This window comes from Ixodes scapularis, unplaced genomic scaffold (genome assembly GCF_016920785.2).
Source record: "Ixodes scapularis isolate PalLabHiFi unplaced genomic scaffold, ASM1692078v2 PGA_scaffold2__306_contigs__length_199485367, whole genome shotgun sequence".
NCBI classification, from domain to species: domain Eukaryota; kingdom Metazoa; phylum Arthropoda; class Arachnida; order Ixodida; family Ixodidae; genus Ixodes; species Ixodes scapularis.
The window spans coordinates 139024497-139039329 of record NW_024609857.1 but is presented as its reverse complement, the minus strand read 5'-3'; the positions used below and the strand labels follow the sequence as shown (position 1 = coordinate 139039329).

General features: G+C 49.1%; 1 protein-coding gene across 1 annotated transcript in view; it reads left to right on the top strand.

The window, feature by feature from the left end:
• LOC115318318 (sterile alpha motif domain-containing protein 3-like) overlaps positions 1-14833 on the top strand; it is a 114104-nt gene that overhangs the window by 87451 nt on the left and 11820 nt on the right. The window contains exons 4-8 of the mRNA XM_040210928.2: positions 6645-6830; positions 8406-8490; positions 9405-9563; positions 10023-10241; positions 12671-12839. Of these exons, the coding sequence (XP_040066862.1) occupies positions 6645-6830; positions 8406-8490; positions 9405-9563; positions 10023-10241; positions 12671-12839 (818 nt within the window). The remainder of the gene's footprint in view (positions 1-6644; positions 6831-8405; positions 8491-9404; positions 9564-10022; positions 10242-12670; positions 12840-14833) is intronic.

Genomic DNA, 14833 nt, shown 5'->3' with positions numbered 1-14833 from the left:
ATTAAAAACGGTTGAGGAAGCTGTTCTACAAGTCCCTGCAGCTCTTGAATATTCAAAGGAATATTTGGTGGTAAGTATAAAGAAACAAGCGTTACAAGGCGGTCCACGACGAGACGCACTGCAACAGCCTCCAGAGGTGTGCGGAGTAGAACTTGAGATCAAGCGACACCACTCTGTACAACTACTGCAACGCCACCAGAAGGAGTGGGAGCGGGACGGTCTTTCCTGAAAACCTGTTGGCGTCTTAAGATGTTAAAAGAATTAGAGTGAAGATGGGCTTCTTGCAAGGCAAGAGCGATGGGTCGAAGCTCATCCATGGAATGATTGACATCCTCAATATTCCTTAAAATACCGCGACAGTTCCATTGCATAAAATGTAAGTTCGTCATCTATTAAAAAGCGTGTAAATATGTAAATATAATGAGATGAACCCTAGCAAAATAAATAAAACTATGGGGAGCCAACTCGAGCTAGGTGGAAGATGTGACCACAATACGGCAGCTATTGGGGTCATCACTTGGGCGCTACTACAGGTTGCTTCTTTTTAGATTTACGAGCTGTCTCCCATTCCATACCATCCTGGTCGGACCCAGGAGTAGACTGACTGTCAGCATCAGTTGGTATCTCCATGTCCTGGGAAGTGTCTGATAGATGGAGTATGACGGAGCTGGTCCGGCCAGGCACGCGCGGGGGAAAACCCCGGCCACGACCGGATGGAGGAGTGGCGGACGAACTGGGCGAGGGGTCACCCAAGCTCGTCTTGACACCTCCTTTCACAGGAGCTGCATGGGTACCGTGCTGCTCCTTCGTTAGGGGGACCCTCTCCCCCGAGCAGGAGCGAGAAGCTCGTTCCTCCCTAGTAGGGGACCTAGGAGGGGGGGAAGACGCGGCTGCTGCCGTCCTGTCCTTGGATGGAGGGGCAGCACGCGTGGTACGACCAGGGACTGGGGGAAGCTACTGCTGCCTCTGTCGGGGAGCCGCAGCTTTCCCCAGTCCCTGGTGCGCATGGGCCCTGAGGTCGGCCGCCAAGATCTCGGGAGAGACCTGGGTGGCCCTCGACTCCGAGCGTGGTGCATGGCCCCTGCGCACCACGTCGGCAAAACTCCCCTTTGACACGAAGGAGAATCGTTTTTTAGCTTCCCAATACGAAATGTTCTCCTTCACTTTAATGGTGAGGGTGTCTTTTTCTTCTTTTCACGAGGGACAGGTACGATAATAAGCGGCGTGTGGTCCACCGCAATTAATACAGTGGGCCACAGCGTCCTCAGAAATGTGAGAAAAATGACCCTGAGTGCCACACTTTGCACATGTCTCCTTCCCTCGACAGCTGCGTGCTCCGTGACCAAAACGCTGTCAACGGAAGCACCGCTGGGGGTTGGGGACGTAAGGGCGAATGCGGCAGTTCAGGTATCCTGCCTTGACGGTCTCTGGGAGTGTGTGTTTTTCAAGAGTAAGGATAACATGTTTAGAAGGAACCTGTTCACAATTTTTCCGAAACATGATGCGTTTAACAGCGACAACGCCGGAACTTTTGAGTCCCTCGAGGAGTTCTTCACTTTGGTCCAAAAAATCATCCTCAGAGAGGACTCCACGACTGGTGTTAAGTGTGCGATGAAGACTCACCGACACCTTTACGTCAACAATGGTGGTCAGGTTGAGGAGTGCTTCGCTTTGTTTTTTTGTGTTTACCTCCACAAGGAGGTCTCCAGAGTAGTTTTTTTTTGCCTTGTAGGAAATCCCTACAAGGTGCTCTAGAACTTTGGCTACAATGAAAGGTGACATCTTTGCAACTGTCTTGTGTTCAAGAGAGTGAACAACAAAAAACTTTGTGAAGGTTTCTATCTCGGGATCTTTGTCAATGGTTTTGTGTTCAAGGCAACGCCATATAAGGGCATGCCCTGAACGGGGCTTAGAAGGGTGGGGCGCCATAGGAGGGCGAAGTGTGTTCAGAATCCGCGGTGCTCCGCCCACCACCGAGCCCAACAAGGGGTTAGGTAACGCAACATAACAAGAAGGGCTTGGCTGGAGACGTTACGCTAAGAGTGCTGCCGGGAAACTAACCCAAGTGTGGGTCAAGACAGAGGTCTATCGCCACCCAGGGTTAGCCCTTGCTGCCAAAAAGAGCCCCCCCCCCCCCCGCCTTGAGTGATGTGCTCATAATGTCACGGGTGGTGGCCGAAAAAACAATAAATAAACAGGAAGGAATACACGTTTAATCTGGCGAACTTGTGCCAAAAATAAGAGGGTACACAAAGAAGAAGAACAGAGCGCTGCGGGCGTCGAAGTCGGCGCAACAGCAGGTTCGAACGCTAGGGCGAGACTGACTCGACAAGGTCGCGGGCGGCCTCTTATCTAGAGTGAGTCACTATCTCGAAGATTCGGAGGGGAAGGTTCGAGCGTAGCGCGCTCGGGGCGAGAATGAACACGCACTTTCTAGATAAACAAAAGCAGGGATAAACGATAGCAGTTATGTTCGCAGCAAGAATAAACGAGAACCTTCTGCAAGTTGCGAGCGGTATTATCCCCCCTTTAAAAGTGCATCGTCCCGATGCAGCAAAAACCGAAAACAAAGAAAACAGAAATAACGGTGAACTAAAGAGTCATTTGGAACACATAAGGTCCACAGTCCTATCGAGCGTATAGTACGGCTTCACGCGCACGACGTGGATGACTTCTGGTCGTGGAGGGCGGCGTGATGAAGTCCGTGTTCGATTGGGCATCACCTCGTAGTTCAGATCCCCGAGTCGGCGAAGCACTTTGTAGGGTCCAAAGTAGCGCTTCAGTAGTTTCTCGCTGAGACCACGGCGGCGGATCGGTGTCCACACCCACACCCGGTCTCCGGGTTGAAAGTGGACGTCCCGGCGACGAACGTTATACCGGCGTGCGTCGACTCGCTGCTGCTCTTGAATCTTGATTCTTGCCAGTTGACGAGCTTCCTCCGCGCGTTAAGAGATCAGTTGAGCGTCGTCGTTGCCATCATCGGTTGGCACGTGAGGCAGCATGGCGTCCAGCATCCTGGTAACCGTCCGGCCGTGTACCAGTTGGAACAGCGTCATTCCTGTGGTTTCTTGTACCGCTGTGTTGTACGCAAATGTAACGTACGGCAACACCTCGTCCCACGTATTGTGCCAGCCGCTCTGTCAGCCCGTTGGTCTGCGGGTGATAAGCGGTGGTTCGTCGATGGCTGGTGTGACTGAGCCGAAGTAGCTCTTGAGTCAGCTGTGCCAGGAAAGATGACCCTCGATCTGGGATCAGCACTTCAGGTGCGCCGTGTCGAAGGAGAATAGACTCGACGAAGAACTTGGCGACTTCCACCGCTGTTCCCGATGGAAGGGCTTTCGTCTCGGCGTATCGTGTAAGGTAATCGGTCGCGACAATAATCCACCGGTTTCCTTGCGTCGATGTTGGAAACGGCCCAAGCAAATCCATTCCGACCTGCTGGAAGGGCGTAGTCGGGGCAGATATCGGATGCAGGAGTCCTGCTGGCTTTGTCGGAGGCTTCTTACGTCGGTGGCACTCATGGCACGACCGTGTGTAAAGATGGACGGTTTTCGGGAGTCTCGGCCAGTAGTACTTGTCACGAATCCTGGCGAGCGTCCTGCTGTAGCCAAGGTGTCCAGCCGTCGGGTCGTCGTGGCATGCTTGAAAGATTTCTTCTCGCAGGCTGGCCGGAACAACCAGCAGCCAGGCAGGGTTGCTCGTTCCGAAGTTCTTCTTGAAGAGTACGCCTCGCCGCAGAATGAAGCTTGACAAGTCTCGGGCCAAGACTCGCGGAACTGAACTTCCTTGACCTTCGAGGTGTTCGATCACGGCGCGAAGTTCCGGGTCGTCTCGTTGAAGTGCTCCCATGTCGGCATCTGTCACTGCGCCGAGAAAACGGGCGTCGTCGTCGTCGTCAGTGCTTTCGGGAGGAGATTCGACTGGGGCCCTAGACAAACAGTCGGAGTCGTTATGCTTGCGGCCAGACTTATGCACAATGGTCACGTCGAATTCTTGCAGTCGCAGACTCCAGCGAGCGAGGCGTCCTGACGGGTCCTTGAGGTTGGCGAGCCAACAGAGAGCGTGGTGGTCGGTGACAACGCGAAACCGGATCCCGTACAGGTACGGGCGGAACTTGGTTAACGCCCAGATGACTGCGAGACATTCCTTGTCGGTCGTCGAGTAATTCTTCTCGGCCTTGGACAGTGCCCGACTTGCGTAAGCGATCACCCTCTCTGCTCCGTCTTGTCTTTGGACAAGTACCGCGCCGTGCCCGGCGTTGCTGGCGTCCGTGTGAACTTCCGTTTCCGCTGATGGATCGAAGTGTCCGAGGATAGGGGGTGACTGGAGTCTTTCCTTCAGTTCGTTGAACGCTTGTTCTTGTTCCTCCCCCAATGGAAGTTCACGTCGTCCTTGGTCAGACGCGTGAGCGGTGCAGAAATCTTGGCAAAATCGCGGACGAAACGTCTGTAGTAAGCGCACAGTCCAAGAAATCTTCTTACGGCTTTCTTGTCTGATGGCTTTGGAAATTCGGCAACAGCGGATATCTTGGCAGGATCAGGGCTTTCACCCTGAGCACTCACGACATGGCCCAGGAATTTGAGCTCGCCGTAAGCGAACCGACATTTTGACGGCTTTAGTGTCAGTCCAGCGTTCTGGATAGCCTGTAGCACGGCTCGCAAACGGCTCAGGTGCTCGTCAAACTCACTTGCGAATACCACGACGTCGTCGAGATAGACGAGGCAGCTTTGCCATTTCAAGCCGAAAGAACGGTGTCCATTACGCGCTGGAACGTCGCCGGTGCTGTGCACAGTCCGAACGGCATCGCTTTAAATTTGTACAGTCCGTCCGGCGTGACGAAGGCAGTCTTCTCACGATCCCGTTCGTCGACCTCGATCTGCCAGTACCCACTCTTCAGGTCCATCGACGAAAAGTATCGGGCATGGTGCAGCCGGTCCAGTGTTGTCGATGCATGGCAGGGGGTACTCTCGGCGGGACGCAGGCTCGGGGGACTGAGGTCGTCGCAGGTACTCGTCGATCTCCCGAGGTCGTTCACCATAACGGGGGCGCGGGTCGTTCGGGTGGAACCCGCGCAGCCCAAGTCGGCGGTATGGGCATCGGCGGTAGGTATGGTCTGCTTCCCCGCAATGGAAGCACAGAGGGCGTCGGTCGGGCGTTCGCCACACATCGGTCTTCCGGGGTGCACGGGGCTCCTGGTTGGCGTACTGGAGCTGGTCGTCGCGGCGTCGGTCGTGCTGCGGCTCAGGAGACTGAAGTCGGGGCGGCGCGACATAAGCTCGAGGAGAAGGCGGTGGCCGTCCGGCCACTGCGGCGTAAGTTAGCGCGGGTTCTTCGGGGACTGCCCCGCTGATGGGAGCCTCTGGTTGAATGGCTCTCTGCACCTCTTCCCGCACGACCTCAGCGATGGAGAGCGAAGCTGGTCGGTCAGTGGCGGGTAGCAGCTTTCGCAGCTCCTCCCGGACGACGTCGCGAATGATCTCGCGAATGCCTGGGATGCTGGAGCCAAGGTCGCAATCGGACGGCGGAACCGCGCTGACGCCGGGTAGCCTCTGGTAGTGGCTGGCTCGGGCTTGCAGAGCACGCTCGATGTTCGTCGCCTCGGTTACAAATCCTTGAATGGTCGTCGGTGGGTTGCGTACGAGCCCACCGAAAATGTCGTCCTTCACGCCGCGCATCAGGATACGCAGCTTCTTTTCCTCGATGGCCTGAGGGTCGGCGCGAGAGCTCAGGCGCAGGACGTCTTCTACGAAACTAGTGACACTCTCCTTGGGGCCCTGGGTCCTGGATTGCGGCAAATCTTCGGCCCTCTCTCTTCGGTGTTGATTGGTGAACGTGCGCGTCAGCTCGTTCTTGCAAAGCTCCCACGAAGTCAAGGAAGCTTCGTGGTTTTCGAACCAGCTCCTTGCAGTTCCTTCAAGCAAGAAATAGAGGTTCTGCAGGCGCTGTTCGTCACTCCACCCGTTGTGGCGAGCCACGCGCTCGTACTGGTTGATCCAGTCTTCGACATCCTCGTAGGTCTCGCCGAGGAAGGGAGTAGGCGTCCGCGGAGCGACGGGCAGGTAAACGACGGCTGGAGCGGCCGGGGTCTCCGACTGGTTGGCCATCGTCGCCCTCCTTGTTTGCCTGGTCCTGGGTGGCAAGGGTCCTAACTCCGGGGGTAGGCCAAGGTTCCGGCGACTTAATCGGATCTCGGTCTGGTCTTCGTTGGGTTCTTGGGGGTTTGTGTTCGGACTTGCACTGCGGGAACTCGGAGGGGAGCGCTGCACGGGCATGCAGTTACCCCGTACCTCCACCAAAATGTCACGGGTGGTGGCCGAAAAAACAATAAATAGACAGGAAGGAATAAACGTTTAATGTGGCGAACTTGTGCCAAAAATAAGAGGGTACACAAAGAAGAAGAACAGAGCGTCGCGGGCGTCGAAGTCGGCGTAACAGCAGGTTCGAGCGCTAGGGCGAGACTGACTCGACAAGGTCGCGGGCGGCCTCTTATCTAGAGTGAGTCACTATCTCGATGATTCGGCGGGGAAGGTTCGAGCGTAGCGCGCTCGGGGCGAGAATGAACACGCACTTTCTAGATCAACAAAAGCAGGGATAAACGATAGAAGTTATGTTCGCAGCAAGAATAAACGAGAGCCTTCTGCAAGTCTGCGCGCAGCAATAATTGAGGAGGGTTTGAGCCCCACACTGGACCCAAGAAAGTACATGTTCCCAGCTATCCCAAAGGACATCGAGCACAACCTGTCAGAAGTAAAAACAAGGACAGATCTCAGACCGGAACTTCGCTTTCGCATTGTGGAGTGGTTGTGTCTTGACCTTTTTAGATACACACTGTGAGTATGCCTATGCCTCTAGTTTGACACATAGTATTGTGCATAATATGTAAAGTTTGTCATTTTATGCTCTCTTTGCCCCCTTTTTCTTTTTCCTTTAAACATTCTGTAAGGATACCCTAAAATAAATGCAAGCTTTTTGTCTATAGGTAATGAACTTTTGCTAACCTTGGCTTTCAAAAGCACTCTAACACTCTATCGCGAAAAACCTGCACGCTTTGTTTTGCCGTTGACTCTTGGTAATTCATGGTTGCCTTACTAAACTTCTTTGTTAAGCATGTGCTTCTGGCAATGATATGTACTCCGAAATGGAAATGCTGTGCTTTAATTTGAAGGCTACACACCTGGACGTGCCTAAGATGGAGGCTTTACTGCACGTTCCAGGATCAAGAAGCTCCAGTAGCAGGAAAACCTTGTGGCAATTACTTTGCTCGTTACTCAGAGCCGTGGTTACATTGAACATAATGCTATGCGACTAACTACTGTTTGAATTGTGCTTCGGCACAGTGCACCCATGTGCCACAGCACTGCTCATTCTTTCACCAACCGGAGAGAGTAGAACTCGCACAGTGTGCAGCAGCACGTCAATCCATTTTCTCTCTGTCCGCCGAGCAGGCTTTACCTTAGGGAGCAGCCTTGGCGTTCATTGAGTTGTGCTTCTTGGTCATTGCAATATCTCGTCAGAAGTTCCCACCCCTGAGTCTCGCAAAATATTGGAAGGGTTACAAGCACTGTTGACACACCAATGTCAAGCACATTTCCTCTGGTGCCGGAGAATGACGATGCACAAAGCATGCCCCCTGTGGCACGTCTAAAGCGACTTAAACTGGTAAAATCCAAGATGTCCATGAAGGCGACTACTAGTAAAAAAAAGGGAGCTCCACCATTTTGCTTTGCAACTCTGTGCTTGCTTTGTAATTCTGTGCTTACTTTGAAGTCAATCAATCTATCAATCTATATTGAACTATCAATTTTACTGATACTTGACAGTCTTGCTGGACTTTTGCAATACCGTTTTGTTTTCGGCTTTGTGGGGGCTTAAATTACTGCAAAACCCTTTATTTTCGCAAGGAAATTAATGAAAGGGTTATGGGTGAAAAATTTTACTCACATCTGATCTAATGTGGAAATCTGGATTTCTTCTGAACCTAGACATTCACTTATTTTATGCCTGTATCACTAAGTTACTTTGAATAAGGCTCACACATAGCCAGGGCTGAAGCTATGGAATCTGTGATATGTCAGATCACATCATGTTTGACAACACAATTCCATCATGCTATGCAGTTAATCTGTCGACGCTTCGCAGCTGAAAATTCCCATTAGATCCAATTCGAATTTTAACTGGTTTTAATTGGAACCAATTGGTTTTAGTGGGTTCCAATTGGAAACACACTGGCCAATGGGTCTCACCAATTGGAAAAAATTTTCCAGTTGGAGTCTTAATGGGTTCCCATTGGTTCCCATTGCAGTGACCAATTGATTGTCCCAAAACCTAGCTGGTACCAATTGGAAATTCCAATGGGAATCTAATGGGAATTTTCAACTGGGTTTCATGTCTTGTGCTTTGTTTAGGTACCCAGGCAAGCTCTACGAGAGAGCTGCTCAACAGCTGGTCCTTCGCCACAAGGTCCTGGCTGACGCAATCGGATCTGGTCATGTACGTTTCAGTTCAACGACACTTTTATTTGTGTTCACGCTACCATAAAATTTTGACTGTACGCTTAACCCTGGAAGATCGCCGACCTTGTTTTTCGGGCTAAATATCCGTGGGGTGAAAGATTGGGAAACATTAATTACCGCACCAATTTCATGCTGTTTCTGAATGGGACTTACTCCTGCTTTAATGCTCTCTGCAATGCTCTGGACTAAAAGAGCTCATGTTGGGGCTCCAAACTACATAAGTTACAGGGAAATGGTGAAATATGCCTACAGTGCCTCTGGGGACAAGCCAAGCTTTATTTCATTGGAATTGCACGGTAACAATAAACATATAGGGTGGCATCAATCCACGGTGTCCGTGTAAAATTCACCAGAAAATTCAACGCCTTCATGTACAGAGTGCACAGTTTCATTAAAGGTGCACTTTCATCGTGAACGCATCGGTGTAAATTTTCTCTGTTTCGTTCCTGTGAAAAGTTAGAACAACATTCTTGGAAATTTCAAAAATGTTTCCGCCATAGACGGTTGAGTTCACCACCGACAGACGCGTTTATTTGCATTAAATTTCAATGGAACGGAGCTGGACTGCCAAGGAAAGCACTTCGAGAAAAGTGCCAAGGGTGCTGGCATTACTTTATGGTGCTGGGGGCATCGGTAAAATCAAGATCTGTCTGATTAAATATTGTTTTAAGGTATAGCATCAACCCGGGAAGCCTGCTCGGGCATTATTTATGAGATATCAAATATCGGTTCAGCATCCCTTTAAGGTTGGGTCATATTCTGACCCCCACCCACCCACACACGCACGCACAAACATGTGCACACACACATGCATAGAAACGTGATAACTGTTTACTAATATTTCTATCTAAGGACCTTACGAAACACTTTTTTATGTGTTCAAATATGCAGGATTCCTGGCACTCTGCCCTCAAGTACAAGTGGAAATATGAAAGGGCGAAAATTGAAAATGACGGCGCAGTAACTTCAAATAAACAGAAGTTTGGCAAGAAACCAAGCTCCCAGGATGCAGCAAATGGCAGCGAGTCTGCCAAACGAGCCTGTCGACAGGTGATTGGAATGTTATACTTTTATCTGAGCTTTTCGTAAATGAAGTTAAAGGCCATGACGTTGATGGATGTGCCCCTTTGAACAAGGATTTTCAGGAAAAAGCATTTCCTTAGTTATTTCACTCTTCCCTCTGAATAGAGACCAGTGCTAGAAACTATCTTTAGCAATCATGTACTATAAGCATCCGTGTGAACCGGCTTGCTTGATGTTTATCTCTCTCCGCTAGGCTTCCAAACAAGTCAACCAAAATATTTTTTTTTGCTCTGACCTTTTCAAACATGGCCTGCTCAATCATTCAAGTTACATGTTTGGCAATACTCTTAAAAGTCAGCTCCCCAGGCGAAGGCTGAGCAAACCCGTCAGTCACTTATTTGCAGAAGTGAATTCTATGCCTGCCTCATAGACCTGTCATGAACGTAGCTACTAATAGTATTATGCTTTTAATTGTTACTCCACCAGCCTGAGAAGCTAGAGACTCCAAGCGAGGACGAGCACAGCATTCAAGGCCACATCAGGTCTATGCAGAAGGAATTGTCCAAGGACGTTCCCAACATGGAGAAAGTTCAAGACGGAATGTCTAGAACCTTCAGTGCACGACGGCAATGGAGAGCCACGGAACATCCATCTGTCCCGGAGATTCTGTCTCGCTACCCGGCTCTGGAGGGAGCAGAAGTAAGTGTTAATTTGGAACTTGCAGTGCCTTTCGGTGTCATCACAATCGCCGACTTGTTGTGTAGTCATAAAGTTTGTATTCTTACCATGAGGATAGATACCTGTGATCAGTTGTGTCGGTGCGGAGGAGGGTTAGACTTTTTCTGCGTATGTACCACACAGGGGATGCATTTCCCTGCTGATTGATAGGCTGGCGGATACCCTGGACTCTTCATTTTGGGTTTTAAAAAAGTGTTCCAACTTAGCAATCACATTGTCATCGTCCTGTAAATGCTTTCCATGCTGTGGGCTCTTCACGTAAGAAAAAGGAAAAAAGTTACATAATTTTTGTGAGTTTCGCAATCTGAGACCAATTGTGAAAAATTGATCCTGCGAGTAAAAGCCAACGATGGCAGATACATAGCATAGCACTTCGGATTGCCAAAGTGTGCCTTTTTGTCCACATTGTGCGAAGAAATGAAAGCGATAGCTGTACCATGTTCACGCAATGCGGGCGAAATACTGCCTTAACCCTTTACTGCTGAGTGTAGCGAATTTGCGGAGCACTGAATTAACGGAGGCTGCACTTTGACATGACCTTCTCAACCCGAAATGCGAGTTGTTTAAAATTTGTGACGAACACTTCTTTACGAGACAGCAAAATGCAACGTGCACCTGTGATGCAAGAAGACACAAACTGCTTTAAAAAAATTCCACCAGCCATAGTATGCATAAGAAAAAATCAAAGCACCACGCACAACTCTTTAGAACAATTGTTAATTTTTTTAAGGCACACCAAAGTGAATTATCTTTTCATTGCAGCAAGCAGTTTCACTCGAAGCACTATTTTTTTTAATACTTTGACGTGTCTAACCTACTTGTTCAGGCCTAACTGCCAGATGTCATGAATTGACATTGTACCACATAATTAGCTTAGGTCAAAAATAATTTGGGTAATCGATTACATATACCAAGCAAAAGATTAAGCATTGAGAAGATAAATCTTAAAATGCATATTTTGAAATTCTGGTTTCAAATGGCATATGAGGACGCAGGTAGAAAGCAGTCTAGGAAGAGCAGCCTCATCGTTACTTCCAAGAGTGCTCCGTGATGGTGAGGTTACAGTAACTGTGTAGGCTTTGCATTCTTAAAATAACATTGCAAAGCGAAACATTTTTTTTTGTCACACATGTCATAAAGAAATATTTTGAACGAAAAAAAAATATTTTAGGACATGCAGAGCTAGATTTACGGCTTTAGGCTTGTTTCAGTCGAGTGGTTTTCCTTTCCACTTTTCTCTCCCGAGCCTGTATTTTCTCCACGGAGGAAAGGTAATCCCCTCTCATATTCGAGGGATCGGCTTACCTATTACCCCACGAGACTAAATGCTAGGAAGAGCATTAAGTACGCAAGCAGACGAATTCGCGCCAACTAAAGCGAGTCTTGTGCCATAAATATAGCTCTGAATTTCTTCTTTAGACACGCGTGATCTATCTAGAGTGGTAATTTTTTGTAGTGTTTTTTTAATGTGTTGACATGTCATGAAGGCGCCCTGGCTTAACTATATGCTCGTATGTAGCACAGTAGCGCAATGGTACAGTCGCCGCAGGAGTTAATGCGAGCGTGCGTTTTTTCCCCCCATGGGCGGTTTACTGGCGGCTTGAGATAGAAATCGAGACGACGTCACAGTCTGCCCATGTGGAGTGGGCCGTGATGTCATCTCTATTTCTATTGCAAGTCGCCAGTCGACCACCCATGGGTAAAAAAAAACTCGCACTCTCATAGAGCTATTAACTCCCGTGGTTACTGTACCTACAGGGTTGCCAGCTTCGCTACAGGCACTGCGAGAAGCGGCAATAATTTTTTAAGAGAAACTTGTTTCGTGGCAAGAGCGATCGAGGCGACCATTGTTTACGTCGTATGGCGTAAACCATACGTGGCAGTGTCATAATGGTACACCCTAAACTTACCCATAATGTACAGGCAAATAAAAGAGGTTATCAGGGTCAGCTTCGCGGATCTGCAACATTTCTAAATGCAACATTTATGTTGCATTTAGAAATAGTGTAGATTCGTTTTGACATTCCTTTTGCAGGGATGAGTGCAGCAGACTCTTTGCAAAGCTGCAGCACCTTCCGCCGGTGACAAAGGGCATGCGATATCGCAGACTTGCCATAGCCAATTATGAAGAGTTGTTAAGCAGGCAAGGAGAGACAAGAAGCAAGGCCATAGGAAGGTTGTGGTGACAGCACTTCGCATGTGGCCTTTGGGGATTTTTGCAAGTTGTCTATTGTGGGACGCAATAGGGGGCAACCTTCATCATGAGCAGATCATTGTGCATGATGTTGCAGGATGACTCATGACTAATGCAAAGCATTCTGAATGTGCCACGACTACAGCCATGAGCACTTGCCCCTAGGTAAAAATTTTGCATTATTTTTTTCTGATTATTTCAGATTTTTCGGGAATTGGAAAGGTTTGGTGGGGACCCACCAGTCCAGACAACCATTGCGGTGGCAGAGAAACAGGTGAACACTGCGCTCGACGCGGCAGCGAAGAAGGCGGGCAAGACCACTTTTGAGATGTTGGAGAAGGCAGAGGTATGCGACACTGAGGGTCAGAAATGTGAGAGAAAAATGGAGAATTGGTGCCCATAGTAACCCTGAGACGTAGGAAAAATAAAAAAACGGACAGTACAACGAAGTCTCTAACACAGCTTGAAAGTTTATTTAACAACCATCGTCTTATATACCATGTCACCGACCTCCAACACAATTCAAAAGACCTCCTCGCCCACTTCACAGTGTACCCTCGCCCTCAACATATACCGACAAACGCACACAAAAGCAAACACGCCCGAAACACAAGGGGACACTAACTTGAAAAGGGAATGCCGGAATTTCCGCACTTGGCAAGGTCAGGCTGAACCCAACAACACTTACAAACTCTTTTGTTCCCCTATCAAGGGGGCACCAGTGCCCCCCTCTTCATGGAGGGAGTGCACATGCTGGTTCGCTGGTTCTAGACAGGCCGGCAAATGCCGCACCTGTTTGCACTTCGCGGTCTTCTCCCGATGAGAGGGGGCGAAACTCCCGCCCGACCTCCTCAGAGAGGACCTCCTCTTCGAAAGAGCGGCACAACCCTCGTGCCGCTCCCCCAGTACCCAAGGGGCCGGAGGAGGCAGAGTTGAAAGACACTCTGCCCAGCACCTCCGGTGCCTCTTCGGCTGGTCGTGGCCGGGGCAAGCCACCCCGCACAACGAGCCAGCCAAAACCTTCAGGTAAAGGCTCGCCTCCAGAAATAGAGGCGATGGATGATACCGCTGAGTCACCCACTCCTGCATCCGACGAGGGTGACATGGAGTGGCAGACTTTGAAGTCTAAAGGGAAAAAACCAGTGGTCCCTCCCAAATAACCATTAATTTCATACTCTCAATTTCTTCATTGCCTCTCTCTTTTTAATTTTACACTTCACCTTTTTAGATAAATGAAGAATTTGCATTTTATGCAGTGGAACTGTCGTGGTCTTTTACCCAATATTGATGACGTTAACTATTTTATGGATGATCTTTGGCCTATTGCCCTCTCTTTACAAGAAACTCATCTTCAAACACATCATACACAGATTTTACGACGTTATCAAGTGTTCCGCAAAGATCGTCTGAGCTCCAGTTCTGGTGGCGTAGCAGTGGTGGTGCAGAGCGGGGTTGCCTGCTCTGAGGTCCCTCTCTGCACACCGCTCGAAGCTGTAGCGGTACGCCTTCTTTTAGACCGCCTCATTACAATTGTGTCCATTTATTTGCCACCAAACGTTCCATTGCAACTTCACGAACTTCAGGGTCTTGTAGGACAGCTTCCTCAACCCTTCTTAATTTTAGGAGATTTTAATGCCCATCACCCCATGTGGGGCAGTACTCGCCTCGATTCTCGAGGCCGAGTAATTGAGCGGTTTTTATTATCATCTAACTTGTGTATTTTTAACGGGAGAGAGCCTACTTTTTTTAGTTCTGCTCACAACTCATTTACATCTATTGACCTTTCTATTACTTCACCTTCATTACTTCCATGCTTTTCATGGAAGGTTTTTAATAATCCCTTTGGGAGCGATCACTTCCCGATTGTTTTAGAGAGTACTGTCTCTCTTCCGACTCTGTTAACACGAATGCCCCGATGGAAACTAGATAAGGCAGATTGGTCCATTTTTCAATTAGAGGCACTGATTGATTCTTCTATAATTTCAAACATGAATCCAGATGAAGCAACGCTGTATGTCACAGAGGTTATAATACATGCTGCCACACGGAGTATCCCTCAAACGTCTGGTCGTCTTCCTAAGAGATGCAAGCCATGGTGGAATGATGACTGTAAAACAACACGAAAGTCCCAGAACAAAGCTTGGTGCATCTTTCGTAGATATCCAACTTCTAGTAACTTACTTGAGTTTAAGAAAACGAGAGCTAAAGCTCGCTGGACAAGACGCCAGGCGAAGGGAAGCTCCTGGAGAAAGTATTTGACGTCCTTGAGTAGTTTTGTATCTACAAAAGAAGCGTGGGATCGGCTTAGAAAGATTAGGGGCGACTACTTACCTTTCAGAACTCCTCTCTTCCCTGCATCATCTTC